At 46.5% G+C, this 16540-nt stretch overlaps 1 protein-coding gene across 1 annotated transcript in view; it reads left to right on the forward strand.

Annotated features, from left to right (window-relative positions):
* Nucleotides 1-16540, forward strand: part of ASTN1 (astrotactin 1) — a 177457-nt gene that overhangs the window by 66666 nt on the left and 94251 nt on the right. Inside the window, exons 2-3 of the mRNA XM_067532409.1 lie at nucleotides 7491-7678; nucleotides 16094-16487. Coding sequence (XP_067388510.1) covers nucleotides 7491-7678; nucleotides 16094-16487 — 582 coding nt within the window. The remainder of the gene's footprint in view (nucleotides 1-7490; nucleotides 7679-16093; nucleotides 16488-16540) is intronic.

Below are 16540 nucleotides of genomic sequence, written 5' to 3' on the forward strand. Positions count from 1 at the left end.
AAAATATTTTGGCACAGAGCAAGAGCGGGACACTGAACATTGCACTTATAGTTAAAAATTGACCTAAGTTTTGGATAAGACAGGTTTGATTGCTGAGCTAATGAAAATAAAAGATCTAGTTGAAGTGTTCCCTCCATAGTGTGAAATGAATCTACAGAGATTTATGGAGATCATTAGCATTCTGACAAAGTTTATCCCAGATTTATCTTTGAATGACCTGAGACATCTATTGATTAGGGCTCATGGACTGTTTTTGGATTTTCAAAATATTGATGGAAAACAATAAACCAGTTCTCGGTGACATTTTTTGCATAAAAATTGGTGCTATTTTTCCACTAGCTCATCTGGTAAAAGACAAAAAGGTGAAAGTGTGATTCCTAAAAAAACCAAATAGGAGAGGTTGGAAGCATGGGAAGGCATGCAGCAGTACTGGTGGAAACATTACAGCTGCTGGAATTTCCAGTATCCTAGAATCAGAAGGGTAGGACTGAAAGGAAATCTAGTCCATCCCCCTTGTGCTGGGATAGGATTATACCTAGGCCATCCTTCATGGAAGTGCCTCACCTCTTCTTAAAAACCTCTAGTGATGGGGATTCCACAGCCTCTCTGAGTAACTGTTCCAGTGCTTAACTATCCTAAGAGTTAGAAAGTTTTTCCTAATGTCCCATAGGGCAGGTCCTTGAAGGTCTTAATGTACATGCCTTATCTGACATGGCAAAACGGCACAGTCCTTGCTCTGAATCTCATCACAGCCATTATGTGCTGCACGTTTTGATCGGTGGAATTCTGTTTATCACCTAGGAAGGTTCAAATTCGTGAAGAAAGAGAACATTGTTTGTAGAAATTCTCTGTCATCTTCCCCTACATATTCAATATCTTTCTTAGATGCTGTGGTATATGCACACACAAAGCCCCCTACCTTGGTTACGGCCACAGGGCCAAATTTAGTTCTCCCAGCGTCAGTGCTTAAATTCCCATTGACTTCAGTAAGACCAAGGGTTTGCCAGTGCAACAGAAAAATAGCTTATCAGTGCTGGGTGCGTAAACTGAAAGGAGAGAAAAAGGCAAAGAAAGTAGCAAGCTCCAAGGAACACTTCGCCACTGAGAGAGGCCTCATTAACACTTCTTGCATAGAGAAACCCCAAGGGCCTGATCTTGAAGCCTCTCTTCTTGCTCTTAGGAACCAGTGACATTCATGGGAGTTGTTTGCGCAGCAGCCACTGTGTGTAGTATGGTGGCATCTGCATTCAGCGTCATGGGGATGCGCAGCAGAGGCTGATGTGAGGGCATTGTGGCTTCCCATGCTGACCTGCCGGAGACTTGTCCCTGGGGGACTTACAGCCTCAGATCAGGGCTCTTCTTGGAAGCTCACCATGTCTCTGGGATGACTTGTACTCATTATGATGGATGAGATGATCTGTTCATACATATTTCAGAGTTTAAATATTATCACATTTTATTTGATGTCAAATTGAGTTAAAGATGAACTATTTCTTCGATTTAGCGAGGTCACTGGGGTAACTGAGCGATGAGGAGCTAGGTGAGCTGGAGTCTCAGCTGGTATAAATCAAAGGGGCTCCAGTGACTTCAGCTGGATCTTCCTCTCTGCATCCCTTTCTCCTCTCCTCAATTTGCCTCTCCTTCTGCCCTCCTCTCTCCCCTTCTCACTGCCTTTGCCCTGCCTCTTTTCTCTCCCATCTCGTTTCTCCCTTCACAGATGGTCTGGACAGTAATGAGCTGCTGCCATTATGTTTATAGAGAAGCTGGGGTGTTTAGAGGCTGATATTCCTGTATATATTAAGGACTCAGGTCACATTTGATACCAGGCTAATGCTTCACAGGATAATTAGTGGTCTCCCTTACTGTTATTAACCCTTGACTCAGGCAGGCTATTTTTTAACATAGGTGTAAGAAGTTAATACCAGTGCTAATAGCTTCACTCCCAAGGCCTAATGAAAGCCACACAGGGAGCAGGCCTGTCACCAATATCCTTCAAACTTTGAACTTGAAATTACTCTTTCCCCTTCTGTGGTTTTTCAATTGCTTTCCCACCATGCCTTGAATCTGTCATCCCCTTGTAAGGATTCATGGGGCCAGATTCTCAGCTGGTGTGAGCAGAGGCAGTTCCGCTTGTTCAACACCAGCTGAGGGTCTGGCCGGTTATATGTAGTACCTTCACTCCTATTATCAACTCTCCCCTTTCTAGTGGTACATGGATGCATGGCTTAGGAGATCACTTCATCCCAGACTGGCAGCTGGTTGCACAAGGCAGTGGATGAAGGGATAAAAACAAGATGCTATTTCCATAAGACCAGAGAGGAACGGTGTGGCATGGGTCAATGGTGTCCATAGCATATAAAACCCTTCTTAATCTGAGCCAATGGACTGGTTTGGATACTCAAACTTCCATCTGAAGTTGGAACCAGATCTGAGATGAATCTTGTGAGAGCACTGAAAAATTCAGTGGACCTTCTCTCCCCCCCCACATTGTTTTTCATGTGGAGGTGCAGTGGGATAAGCTTAATTAACCATCCCAGCAAAGTGATGCTGGAAGTTATATTGAACAGATTGAAGCCACAAGCGGAGAATATCATCTCTGAAGAGCAGGCTGACTTAAGTGCTGGAAGAAGTACCTTAGAACATATTTTCAACCTTCATATTTTATATGAGAAGTACTTACAACACCAGCAGGACATCTACCATGTCTTTGTTGGCTTCAAGAAGGCATTTGACAGAGTATGGCACGAAGCTCTCTGGGCAACCATCAAGAGGTACAACATTGGTTGTAAGCTTATTTTTACCACTAAACAACTGTATGCTGAGGCCAACGGTGCTGTTCTCGTCAACGGCACAATAGGAGAGTGGTTTTTACATCACTGTTGGAGTCCAACAAGACTGCCTTCTCTCGCCCACACTGTTTGACATCTACTTAGCGCACGTAATGACGGATGTCCTAGAAGATCACATATGCACAGTCAGTATTGGAGGGGCGAACAATCGCAACTCTTAGATTTGCTGATGACATTGACAGCCTGGCAGGTAGCAAGGAAGAACTTGCTAACCTTGTGGAACAATTGGATGAAACCTCAGCAAAGTACGGAATGTAAATTTATGCAGAGAAAACCAAGCTGATGACAAACAAACGCAATGGGATCAACTCACACATCACCGTGGTGGACGGTGGACAAGAGCTGGAGACAGTGAAACAGTTCAAGTATCTGATCTCTCATCGGTGATTGCCCCCAAAGGCAGAAGTTCTGGCAAGAACTGCACAAACAGCAGCAGCACTGGCAAAGTTAAAGCCAATTTGGAGGAACAAGAACCATCTCCCTGAAGTCCAAATTGAAACTGGTGCACGCACTGGTCATCTCCATTTTTTTGTATGTGTGTGAGACATGGAACCTTATGGCAAAACTTGAATGGAATATACAGCTAGCAGAGATGAGATACTTCCATAAAATCTTGGGCATCTCCTGCCTCAACCACGTCACAAATAAAGAGGTTTTGTAACGTTATCACCCAATGTGCTAGGTCATATGAAGATCTCCTGATGACCGTGAAGAAGTGCAAGCTGAAGTGGTATGGCCATGTAACAAGATCATCTGGCCTGTCCAAGATTATCCTCCAAGGGACAGACGGGATGAGAAGAAGAGGCAGGCAGAAGAAGGGAATGGATTGACAACATAAAAGAGTGGACAGGAATGGACTTCGCGGAGACTCAGGCACTGACACACAAGCATCAGGGGTGGAGACAATTGGCTGATCGTTCATCAGTGATGGTCCCCCAGCGACCAATGCGGTTATGGAAGCGATAGCGATATAGCAGTGAGATAAGGGGCAGGTTGAGAAACTCTTGAAGCACTTGTTAAACTCTGGGACTTGTGAGGAGGAGGCACAGCCAACAGACGAGGAAACCCTTGCTGAAAAGGGGTGAAGTATTTTGTTTCTATGGGGGTTAGGTTTTTACCAAGAACAGGATCGCATAGGATATCTCTTCACATAGGATAGTCCTGACGTGTGCTTGATGGGAAAGACAAGTCAGTAATGTGGACAGTCACTGGTTTAGTTTGTTGTGCCAGAAAGAAGAGTCTCCTAACGTAATATTTCTCACTCCTGAGTATTTTATCTTTGGTGTCTCTGTGTGTAGCAGATGAGAGAGAGAGAGAGAGAGAGGGTGTGTGTGTGTGTGTGTGTGTGTGTGTGTGTGTGTGTGTAATGCTATGGCTCAGGGTGGAAAAGTCATATTACATTTAAAAAAAAAAATCCAATTATTTATTTAAATCGGATTTTTAAAATTTAAATTTTCTTTTTTAAAATAAACCTGTTAAATTTGGAATTATGGCAACCTACGTTAAGGCTTAAACTTGCTATATTCTATTAAAATCATTTAAATGGTTAAAACAATGCTGAATAATGAGCCCTCCTCAAATTTTGATGAGATAAAGGGTGCTGCTTTTTAAATTATATGCAGAACTGGGTGAAAACATCTTTTAATTTTTGAGTCAACTCAAGCTTTATAAATGTCACAGTGTCACACACAGTATCAAGTTGCTCTATTATTTTCAGTCTTTGCAATGGAGTGGATGCTGGTATTTACATTTTTCCAAATGTAAGTACTTTCAGTTTCCATTGTTCAGAAAAGTTTTTGCCTGAATTACATTTGATTGCAGTTTAGCTCACAGGTGCAGAGAGCCTATTTTCTTCATTTGGACTAGTTCATTCACAGTTGATAAACCGACTGGGAGTTGAAAAAGCAGGAAAGCTTGTTTTTTCTCTTCTAATCTATGAATAAAAAACAGATGGGAGCGATGAGGGCTAATAATTCTAAACTCTTGAAGGACATGGGTTCAGATATTTAAGGGATTTCCATGGGAGTTAGGCACCTAACCAATTTAGGGGTTTCAACAGTGTCTATCTGCATCCTTATGTACCTGGATACTTTTGAAACTTTGGCCCCCGGTGACCAGAAACAGTTTGTCAATTAATTGTAGTTAATACTTTTGTTTGTTTAATAAAACAGTTACTTTTACATGCAAAACGTGTTTTGGGATATACCTTTTTTTTCTTGTGTCCAGCACATTTAAGTTAGTTTTATTTAATTTTTTAAAAGCATTTTTAAAATGCCACTTTTAATTGAATTCAGATTTCTACCCAGTTACAGCGTGACGCAAATCTTGTGTAAAACATTATCTAGTAAATAAGAAATGCATGTTAAGCTATATACCTGCATAAATAAATGTGCATAGATATAGGGTATTCCTCTGATTAGGAAAAATAAGTACACATTTAGAGTAAAGGCTTTAATTGGTTGTAACATGCAAACACATTGATGTTCCCAACCAGTGAAAACAAACCTTGCTTTCAGAAAATAACCACAAAGTACAAATGGAAAACAAGATTAAAATAAATGAGTTAAATCACAGTTTCCTGCTTGCTAATTTAGATCACGATTAAAATCCATCCATCCTGCTATGGCTACATGCATGCAGCACAGTCCCCAGCTAAAGCAGGCACGTGCAACATGGGGAATGGAACTCACAGCCATCAACTCCTGTAGCAGCCCCCTTTGGAGCTAAAGGAGATTCACTGTTCGCTGTGGGTAATACGAGGGCATCTAGCCTTTTGGTCGGCCTCTGTTGGAAGACAGAGAAGCGTTTGAGAAGCTCTGATGCTTGCCTTGGAGGCGGCAGGAGTGCACCTCTTGACCAGCTCTGCTGCTACAGTGTCATGCACTGTCATGTCCTTTGCGCTATACGTGGCCGTTTTTGCTGGGTGTATGTGGCTAGATAGGGAAGAGGTGAAATGGCTCACATTCACGAGCTTCCTCCACACCCAGGAACCCCCACCCCAGGCAGCAGCTAGGGCTGTGGATTGACTGAGCCACATGACAAAGAAGATTGGGGAAGGACTGCTGTGCTCCCAGGGCTGAGTTTTATGGCTTGGAGTTGCCAGTCTCCTAGTCAGGGACACCATAGGCTTGTGTCCCCCTAGGGCTGTGAATGTCATGGTTTGATTGCTCATATTGGTCTGCACAGTAAGGTTTAGGTGCATTCTCTAGAACAGTGGTTCCCAACCCGTGGCCTGCAGGCCAAAAATGGCCCCCAGGGGCTTTCAAAGTGACCCACGGCTCCCCTCCCGCTGGCTGCAGAAGGAAGCCACTGCCTAAGGATCCAGGTGGAGCACATTGCCACGGGGTTACAGGACGTGCAGTTTCCCTGCTGCAGCCAGGGGAACGGGAGATTAGCGAGGAGGCAGCCTCCTTGCTGAACTTCTTCCGTCTGGCTTCAGTGGGGGGGACTGTGAGCAGAGACTGGTGGCCCTGCAGGGATGTAAAAATTATATCTTTGTCCCTTGAACCAAAAAGGTTGGGAACCACTGAGCTAGAAGGTTCGTTCTGGGTTGCAAAGTGAAGCTGATGGAAAACCCTAGGTGTCTATGCCCAAGCAGAGTCCTAAGTGTCTCAGAGTAGCCTTGGGAGAAAAGGCATCACTCCAGATATAAAGGGCCCAGATCTCCAGCGGGGTTACGTCAGTGTAGCCCACTTAAGACGCTGTGAGTTCTTATCCATGGAATGGTGACAACTTACACCATCTACAATACTTGCTTTAGCAATGGGGGTTGAATGGGGGAGCAGAGTAGCAGCAGCTGAGTGAAAGGGCCATTAGCCATCCTCTCTGCACAGAGCCATTCTGGCATGCTCCTAAAGGCTGTTCCAAAAAGGATCCCTGGGCACCAGTCTTGGATGTTCTGAGCATGGTGGAGATGCCAGTGGTTCACATCTGCAGATCACATGCTGCCATGGAGTGCCACTGGGTCCTTATTCTGCCCTGCTCCTGGGTAGATGTAGAAGAGGAAGAGACTGAGTCAGGTTTTTAAAGGTAGATACCTAGTTTCCATTGAAATCAGTGGCTCCTAAATATCTTTAAAAATCTGTCCCTAATGTGCCCCGGCTGTCCCCTCCCATCAGATCCTTCCTTCTGTAGACAATAAAATTCTCCGAGTTCCCCCAAAATTTAATTTAAAAAAAAAAAAAAGGGTGGGGTGAGGGATCCATTTTATATTAAAAATAAAAGTAACACAAGCTCCAAGTTTTGCCTTGTAAGCCCCATGTGAGTTGTTGTTGCATCTCCCTCATAAAATTCAGGGATTTAATCCCATGCTTGAGTCCTTTGCTGAATCGGGGCCAGAAATATGCTGTTAAACCTCTGGGGTCAGGTCACAGGGTTTACGCAATAAGTGCCATGGACCTGCATAGCAGGGCTTCTATGATGGGCTTCCAGCAGTTGGCCTGGGTAAATCCACATATAGTTGGCAGCTAATGGAAGAGGGAAGCAACCGTGTATTCACCCTTTTGATTATATGTGCCAATGGCACATATAAGGATTTACCAAGGGCTCTGTACTGATTTCTCAGAAAGAGGCAAACTGGAGGTCCAGTAGGTTTTCTGTACTGTAGCCTTGTTCACGTGTCGGCTTTGTTCCCTTTTCCAGAGATCTCGGGGAACACCGAGGACATTCCTCTAGTGCGCTGGCGGCAGCAGTGGCTGGAGAATGGCACCTTGCTCTTCCACATTCACCACCAAGACGGTGCCCCCAGCCTGCCTGGTGTTGACCCCACCGAGGAGCCCCAGAGTGAGTCAGCGGAAGAGGAGCTAAGGATCCTCCACATCTCTGTCATGGTACGTGCAGGCTCACCTTCCCTGTTCTCCGCTCTGTGGGAGGCCCACGACGGGCACCCGCTTCCCACTGAGTTTCAGTGGGAATGTTGCACCTTTAAAAATGTCTTCCCCCTCTCGACCCATGAAACACACCTGTGTGCTGAGCTGTCGTTGGAGGGTGGATGTGGCAGGTTGTGGTGGTGGTGACCAGTAATGATTATCCATACGGTGCCGTTCGCCAGCCTCCACGTGCATTTTAGAATGACCTGGTTTTAGCAAACAGAGACTTAAAGGAAGGGTTACAAAAAAAGAATAAAAAAGGTTGAAATGGAAACAGAACGTTTCAGGGGGGCCAGAATCAAAAATATTTTGGATTTTCAGATTGCAGAATTTTTTGAGGTTTCGGCTTTTCATCCCAGTTTGGGATAGGAATGTTTTTCAATATCTCAGCTCTGCATGTGACGGAAGAACCATTTCCCAGCCAGCTCTCTGGTGCTTCCATTGGCTCCTTTACGTGAGTTCTGTGAGCTTGCGAGGGCTGCAAAGCTGATGGGCACTCCCTCTGCCCCCCCAAGGAATAGCCTTGCTGTAATGGAGATTGCCTGGAGGTGGAGGGCCAGGTGAGCATCTCTATGCCATCTCTCTTTGCAGTCCTCTGTGTAGGGGTGTGGCCATCAGTGCAGGAGGCAGGGTGGGGAGGGAGAAGGCGTGGCCAGAGCCCATTGCAAACTCCAGTTATGCTAGGCAATTGGATGACTCCATGGGAAGCTGTTGCAGGCGGTGTATGTGATCTTAGCCCTCGGGGCTGCTCTAGCTTGTGCCAAGGACGCAGGAGGCACAAAGTTATCACCCACCAGTCCCTCTGGGCTTCTCTAGGCTTAGTTTGGCCATAGGCCAAGATTGGAGCCATGAAGTATGAATCAGGCTTGTCTATGTGGACCAATAATCTGATCCAACAGGACAAATCTTGCATAAATCAAAGAAATACAACCCTCCTCCCATTTTGTTCCCCCCAGTGCCTGTGGTCCCCAGACATCTCTGTTTTCTGTGTGTGTTATCCCCCCGCCCCTTTAGGCTTTTCTCCCTCTGATGCTTCCTCACCACTGCTTTTATGATACCAGTGTAGGGAACCGCAGCTTGATAGCTTGGATTTAGCACGTGTGAGTGTACAGGGCTTGAAGTGTAACAAGCATGAGCCCCCCAAGCATGTTGTGAATTGCACACACCTCCACTCCAACCCCACTGCTGCCTTTCTGGCCTCTTCCCTGCAGAAGCTCAAGAAAGAGAATTCAATGGAAGCAAAAGGGGGAAAAGAAAAAGTGTAGATCCTTGTTTGTGAGGTGGGTTTTTGTTTTTGTTTTTTTTTTAAATGATGGAAAGAATCGTACCAATTCCTTTGCCGACAGAAGATAATTAGCTGGAGACAGTGTGCTGCTGCCGCCTGCTACAGGCTATCTAATAAGCCAGCCCTAATGAGAACGTCAATATCTCTTCTAGATTGCAGCCCGGGGCCAAGTGTCTCCTCCATCTTTTGTGCTTGATCAGGGGAGAAAAATTAATAAATGGCAAAAACAAACTGGAAACATTTAGTCTGTTTTTGCCGAGAAGGCCGTGTGTTAAGTGGAGAAAATTATCCCGGACACATGGGCTGCAGCCTCAGCTGGTGTACATGCGGGGAGCTCTGGTCTATCTACCTAGTTATTTACATAGTCCTCATCACTGTGCTCTCGGAGCACCTCACAGCAGCCTTATCCCAGTTTCACAGCTGGGTAGCTGATACACAGGGCAGATTATATGACTTGCCCAAGGGGATGATAACATCTGACTCTTTTGTGTAGCGCTTTTCATCGGAAGGTCTCAAAGCGCTCCGCAAAGGAGGTCAGTGTTCCCATTTTACAGCTGGGGAAACTGAGGCACCGAACAGTGACATGACTTGCTCAAGGTCACCTAGCAGGTCAGTGGCACACCTGGAAATAGAACCTAGGTCTCTTGAGTCTCAGTCCAGTGCTCTAGCCTCTAGGATATACTGTCTCCTTAGTAATATACATCGTTACTATGCTGCCTTCTGGGGCAGTGTGGAAACAGGAAATCTATGGCTCAGCTGGGGATTCAATCAGGTCTCCATAATCCCAGTTCATGCCCTCTCCGCTGGACCATTCTTTCCACCCTAGTCATGGACTTTAGTGGAGCTAAACCAGTTGACACCAGCTGCTGATTTGGCCCACAGATGGCAATGAACTCCAGATCCTGGCGGCCTTTTGCTCACTTTCTTCACATGCCTCTCTGGAAAGGAGTGCAGCACAGCCTCGTTTGTGCCCACAGGTCTTGGAGATCCCTAAAATCTTGTGCCAAATGGGGCTTCACCCGGTTCAGTATGGGCGCCAGTCTGCCGCCTTCGAACAGACCAGGCGGTGGATTTCCACCTCTGTAATGCAGTAAACAGCCAGTGTAGCAGGTTGTATGCTGAGGCTCTACTGCAGAGAGGCACTTTAAGCACATGCTTAACTTTAAGCATGTGAATCATCCCAGTGCAGTTAGTGGGACCATTTACCTGTTTGAAGTGAAGTACTTACGGGCTTTGCCAGGCCTGAGTCTCTGCTGTTAGAACAGGAGAGGATCCCAGAGCAGGTGTATGCATGTCCATGCACATATGTGCGTGCACAAACACACACACACTACAGGCCTGGTGTGTATTCTGTACTGCAATGGCACTTCTGTTCAGAGGATATTTTGGTTAACTAGAATTTAGTTCAACAGTCAGACTGCGTATATCACAGCACCTGGCACAATACAGGGGTTCTCTGTGGAAATCATTTGGTCCCACATGGACTGGAAATTCCAGAACCTCTACACTGAGGCCATTGCTGGTGGGGTTTGAATTAACTAATGATCACTTGAGGCTGCGTCAGCCTGTGAGGTAACGATCGTATCTTTGGTGAAATAAATTCTGGGGTGAAAAATGCAGGAGCGTAAGAGCCCAGGCAATGATTATTAGCAAGTGAACAGGAAGGATGCCAGGCGAGGATTATTACACCAACATGTGTAATTAAATATTTCTTTTCTCCTAGTCCTCCTCCCCAAATCAATTCCACCCTGGAAGCATCTTTACAGCCCGGGGAAGGATCTTGTGCCACGAACCAGAATAATGTGTTATGCTAAAACTGAGTTTTGAGAGCATTTCTCCTTCCAATTCAGCCAGGTTACTGTGTTGCAAAGAGGAGTGGAGGTGCTGGGCAGCTGAGTCCTCCTCTTTGAGCCACTTGTGAGTGTGACCCGTGGGTGGGTGTTTTAAAGTTGCCAGTATTTCAGTAGCACTTCAGGCTGTATCTATTTTAGGAATTTCTATAGCAACCATTGCTCTGCTGTCTGGATATAGGCACTGGGAAAAGCGGAAATTAGGACTGGATTGCCGTGCCCACCTGGAATGGAATCTGGGTTCTCTGGTAGGAGATGAAACTGGATTCCTGTACCCTCCTGAAAAGGACTTTAGGATCCTGATTCTTAATTCCAGATGGTTCAGAAAGTCAGGGAGGTGCAAATGTTGCTTTAGGCCACCATTGTCTCCCTGAATTCTGAACTAGTTGGGATCCTACCAGTTCTCAGGCATAAATTAGAGAACCCAGTGGACTGTGCCTGTCATGTCAGATGAGGTCATGATCTTCCTTGAACAGGAAGTGTTTATTAAAGGAAACAACAAGGAAACAAACAGGCTTTCACATAACCCGAGTTCTAGCTTTGTCTCCCTTGTTTACCAGGGATCACTTGCTTTTTGAACTCTGTTTGACACAGAGAGGCATCTAGTGGCCTAACAATATAATAGCAACTAAACATATTGCAGTTCCAGCCTCTGAGAAGAATCAGTACAGCTAAGCCCCTTTGTCTCTCCCATGCTTGCTCCTGCAAGGGCGTGGCTATATCCATTAAGCCAGCTCTGTGCTAACTGGGGAATCCCCTACGTATGGGCCATAGCTGCATAAAAAGTCATAATCCGGGTCCTGGGTATGTCCTTGCTAATGCCTAACTCAGAACTACACTGACAACTCCGGAATCAGATACCACTTTTAAGCACCACCGTACCATGTCCCTTCTGCTGGGATCAGTGGCTCGACGATGTGACATGGTGAGGGCAATATGGGGCTAGTAAACTGAACCCAGAGAGATATGCCCTCTAAGTGATTGTTCCTCTGCTTAATCTGCAGATTTTTTTTTTTTTTTTGGAGGGAAGGGAGGGGTCAGTACTTCTCCATCATACCGCGAATGAAAGAGGGGTTAACGCGTAATGGCCATTAGAGAACTCTGCCAGCTGCTTTGTCTGTTACTCATTCAATAATTCCCTTAATGTTTTGTCCTAATGGAGCAAATAATGGTTATTATTTTATTTTATCAAGATCACCTACTGCATAAAAAAGGCGGCGAGGAGAAGAGCTGTTAGCTGGTTCCCATTTATTTATTTTTGCTCTTGGCATGCAAGATTTAAAGGAGCGGCACAGTCAGCAAAATTGAGCTCATCTCTCTCCAGCTTTATCTGTGGGTGGCAGCAGCAATAGCCCATTTGTCTGGCGTGTCTAGTTGGACTGTAAGCATTTTGGGGCAGGGGCTGGCTTGAAGGGCTTGTCTGTACAGGGAGATTTACTGGCAGAATTATATCGCTATGGTTATACCAATATAATTTATACTGGTAAAAATTGCCCCATCAGACAAGATTTCACTCGTGTGTGTGTGTGTGTGTGTGTGTGTGTGTGTGTGTGTGTGTGTGTGTGTGTGTGTGTGTGTGTGTGTGTGTGTGTGTGTGTGTACACACAATGCAGTGGGACCCTGATCTCAGTTGGCACCTCTAGGCTCTACTGTAATGTAAATAGCCATTCAGTCTTCTCTTGTCTTTTGTTAAGTCACATACTTAATTTCTGTAGGAGGCCCTAGAACAGTATCTAAAGATTAAGAGCGCTAGTGCTCAAACCAGACGGAAATGTAACTTGAAGAGCTCTGAGTGAGTTGGAAAGCTTCTCTCTTTCACTGACAGAAGTTGGTCCAATAAAAAATATTACCTCACCCACGTTGGCACTGGAAACGTTGTTGGTAGGAGTGTTTGCCTACAATAAATCTAATCTCTGCTTTCAAAGACTACATGGAAATAAACATATAAAGAAGATTTGTTTCTTTCACTTTCAGGTAACTGCTTCAAAGCTGGCTTGGCTTGGCCCTATTGTCCTGACTCAGCAAGACGTTTAAAGCCTGAGCTTAACTTTAAGCCTATGTTTTAGGTTCCCTTCAAGTCAATAGGACCGAAGCACATGCTTAAGTGTTTTGTTGAAGGAGGCTGGACTTCAGCACATGCTTAAAGTGAAGCTGAAGTGCTTTGCTGACTTTAGACCATCGTGTCTAACCAGCACCTATGGACTGCAATCTTATCTGTCCTGGACAGTGTTAAGATTGATTCATTGGCTGTGTGTTCCATGCCAGTTCTGTGGATTATAAATACAGGATTTTGCCCCCGGGCCGATGGCTGCATTCTATTCATCAGCATTGCATTTCCTTTTAAAAAACCAAAAGTGACTTAGTACTAAAATACATCAAGACGAGTTAAGGACTGTTTCAATTTTGGTTCTTTTTCAGTAACTTACTCCTGCATTTGAATGGAAGTTCCCCATGAGGTGAAGCTGGGCTCTCTGGGTTTGTGATTTACATACTACTTTCCGTGTTTGGATGATTGCAGGCTTTCCTGGCTAGTGCAGGATTGTGATATAGAGACTTTTCTTTTGCCAAGAATTCCTTCCATTTCAAACAAGTCCAAAGAACACCCCTCCACCCCCCACACAATTACGCTCCCATCTCAGAGGATAAATGGGATTAGATGTATTTATTCACATTTACAAAGCACCTACACAGCACTCTAGGTGTTGCATACAAAATGTAAGACCATTACATCTCTGTAGAGCCAAGGACCTCAAATGGATATTCCCATTATTTCCCACCACAAATCCCCCGCACAGATGGTTTTGTCTAAAAGATGTATTCTAGTTCACATGTGAATTAATTCACTGCAAGCCAGCACATTATATATAGTAGGTACGCACTAGCCTCACTGGACAGAAGGGGGAAAAAGAAGTGCAGAGAACTGAAGTGGCTTGCCCGAGGTCTGATAGTGAGTTAATGACAGAGCTGGGACCAGAACCCAGGAGTCCAGGCTTCAAGCTAACTGTTACCCCATTTTTTTTCACCTCACTCTAACAGGTGGGCCTTGTTTAGTTTAGCTAAGTCAAGGGAAAGAAATTCAAGGTCCATTCCACTGGGGCCTGGAGGGAAATCTTTAACCAGTCCCATTGACCTATCCCACAGAGAGGATAAGGGACCTACTACTACCAGTAGTTAAGGAAATTTCCCTTTAGCTCAAGCAGCAGGTTGTCTCACTGGGGTGGTGGGCAGCGTAATGAATTAATGTCTGAAAAGGATTATGATCTCGTGCAGTGAGCTGTCTCCCTTCAGCCCATCATCCCCTGTTTCCTACACTCACTCTTGCATTCTGTGTCTATGTCAGGCTGCCCCTGTGATTGACATGGGTCCAGTGCCTCTGTGCTGGAGCAGGTGCTCCCAGTTGAACCAGTTAAGAAGGTGGAACTGCCTCTGGGCTATAAAAGGATGACAGAGCTAGAAGGGGGAAGTGCAGGGTGAAGTTACAGGGACTGTCTCTTGCAGTGGTCCCTGAGGAAGGGAGCTGGAGCTAGGTAGGAAGTCCTAGCTGAAAGGTTTGTTTTTCCGGTGGGAGAAGACAAAGAAGGCAAGCCAAGCCCTGCATTGCCTTCAGCTGCCCAAGCAGTGGGAACGGTCAGCTCCTCTGGGAGGAGGGGGTGTGTCCAGCTTAAAGCTGGGTGGGAGATTTTTCTGTTTTGTGTGACTTAAGAAATCAGATGCCGAGAAGGGCTGTGAGCAGATGAGGGAGCCCATGTGGAGTTTGTTTAAGGAGCCCCGAAGAAGGGGGAAATAGAAGCTGCAGAGGCTCCCCTGGCCACGAGAGGGCGCTTGGGTAATGGCCACTGCCACAGTCACACTAGATTGTAAGCTCATCAGGGCAGGGTCTGTATTCTGGGGCACCCAAGTACCCTGTTCCTAGTAGTTCTGCGAACATAGGATGAGATTTTCTAAAGTGCTCAGTGTTGGCCTGACTCACTGTTGACTTCAGGGGAAGCAGAATGAGGCCAAGTCGCAGCCGTTCTGAAATCCCACCTGGAAAGCAGGATATAAGTACTAAATATTACCTAGTAGTTAGGGCAGGAGACCGGGTGTCTGGAGACTTGGGTTTTACCCTCTCTGCTATCGACTCATTGTGTGATCGTAGACAAGTTGCTGCACCTCTTCCCACAGCAGTTTCCCTGGCTCTCAGGCGGGTGTACCCATCTCTGTAAATGCCCTGAGAGCTCCAGATGAGCTGCACAGTAGAAGGACTGCATATAATTGCTACTTATTCAGGAGCTGTATCCCACATCACTGATTTCCTAATGGGGATCTGCCTTTTCTATCTTCTCCGTCAAACAGACTTGGTTGAAGGCGACAAAAATTAGAGCTGCTGCCATGATCGCATGCATAATTCAGACTGTTGCCTGCGCTAGGAACGGGGGGGGCTTACATGGAAGTAAAATACAGAGCCAGGTTTTGCCCTGGCCTAAGAAGGCAAAATGATCATTGAAGGTAACTGCCAGTGGATGTTGCTCTTGTTTATGCTCGGACTGATTTTGGCCCCTGTCCTAACTCCATTGAAGTCAATGGAGCGATGATCATTTATGTCATCTCAGGGACTGGCCTATGTTTTAAATGGGTACTGCCAGTGCTGGTAGGCTGCTTCCCCATCTGCTTTCCCCTCCCTTTGCAACGAGCTTGGAGATCTCAGGCTGAAGAGTGCTCGGTGCTCTTATTTTTAAGGAGGTGTGCCGAGGTAGCTGTGGAGCATGGCGTAGCAGGATTTCCCTGTGCTTGATTTCCCTGCAGCCTCGAGTAGGATGTGCAGCAGGGCAGCATCTGCAGTCCAGTGGGGCAGGGTCACAAGCCCAGTGCCCCATGTTCGTAGTCGGAGGGCTGCCTGCTGGGGAAGGAAGTTTGGCATTTTTATGGTGCCGTTGCCTTCCACTTGGAAGAGGTGACTGCTCCTGTCAACAGCAGGGCTCGTAAGAAAGAAAGGGCTCAGATTTCTTTATATCTGCCCTTTTACGTGTATCCGACCCCCAAACTGTAATGTCTGCTGTGGGGATGATGTTCAGCCAAGCTTGGAATGAGATTAGTGGGCTAGAGGTGAAAGCTGTCCAGTCCCCATTGCCGGCTCCCCCCTGGGCCATTCGTTCCCTGCCACGCTGGCTGTCCAGCTGGAACGGAAGCCGCTGATCTCCCCGTCAGGGTAGTTCTGCCTCCTGCCGTGTACCTGTGACCTGCTTCTGTTCCCTTCCCTAGGGAGGGATGATCGCCCTGCTGCTCTCCGTCCTGTGCCTGGTGATGATCCTCTACACCCGCCGGCGCTGGTGTAAGCGGCGGCGAGTGCCACAGCCCCAGAAGAGTGCCAGTGCCGAGGCAGCCAATGAAATCCATTACATCCCCTCAGTGCTGATTGGGGGCCACGGGCGGGAGAGCCTGCGCAACGCCCGCGTGCAAGGGCACAACTCCAGCGGTACCCTGAGCATCCGTGAGACCCCCATCCTGGATGGCTATGAGTATGACATCACCGACCTGCGGCACCACCTGCAGCGCGAGTGCATGAACGGCGGCGAGGACTTCGCCAGCCAGGTCACCAGGACTTTGGACTCGCTTCAGGGCTGCAATGAGAAGTCTGGCATGGATCTCACGCCAGGTTGGGGGGACGAATGATTAACACTCAATGTGCTTAGCTGCTTCCATTTGCAG

This window comes from Emydura macquarii, unplaced genomic scaffold (assembly GCF_026122565.2).
Source record: "Emydura macquarii macquarii isolate MOO-44397 ecotype Brisbane River unplaced genomic scaffold, CSIRO-AGI_Emac_v2 contig_3287, whole genome shotgun sequence".
Lineage (NCBI taxonomy): Eukaryota > Metazoa > Chordata > Testudines > Chelidae > Emydura > Emydura macquarii.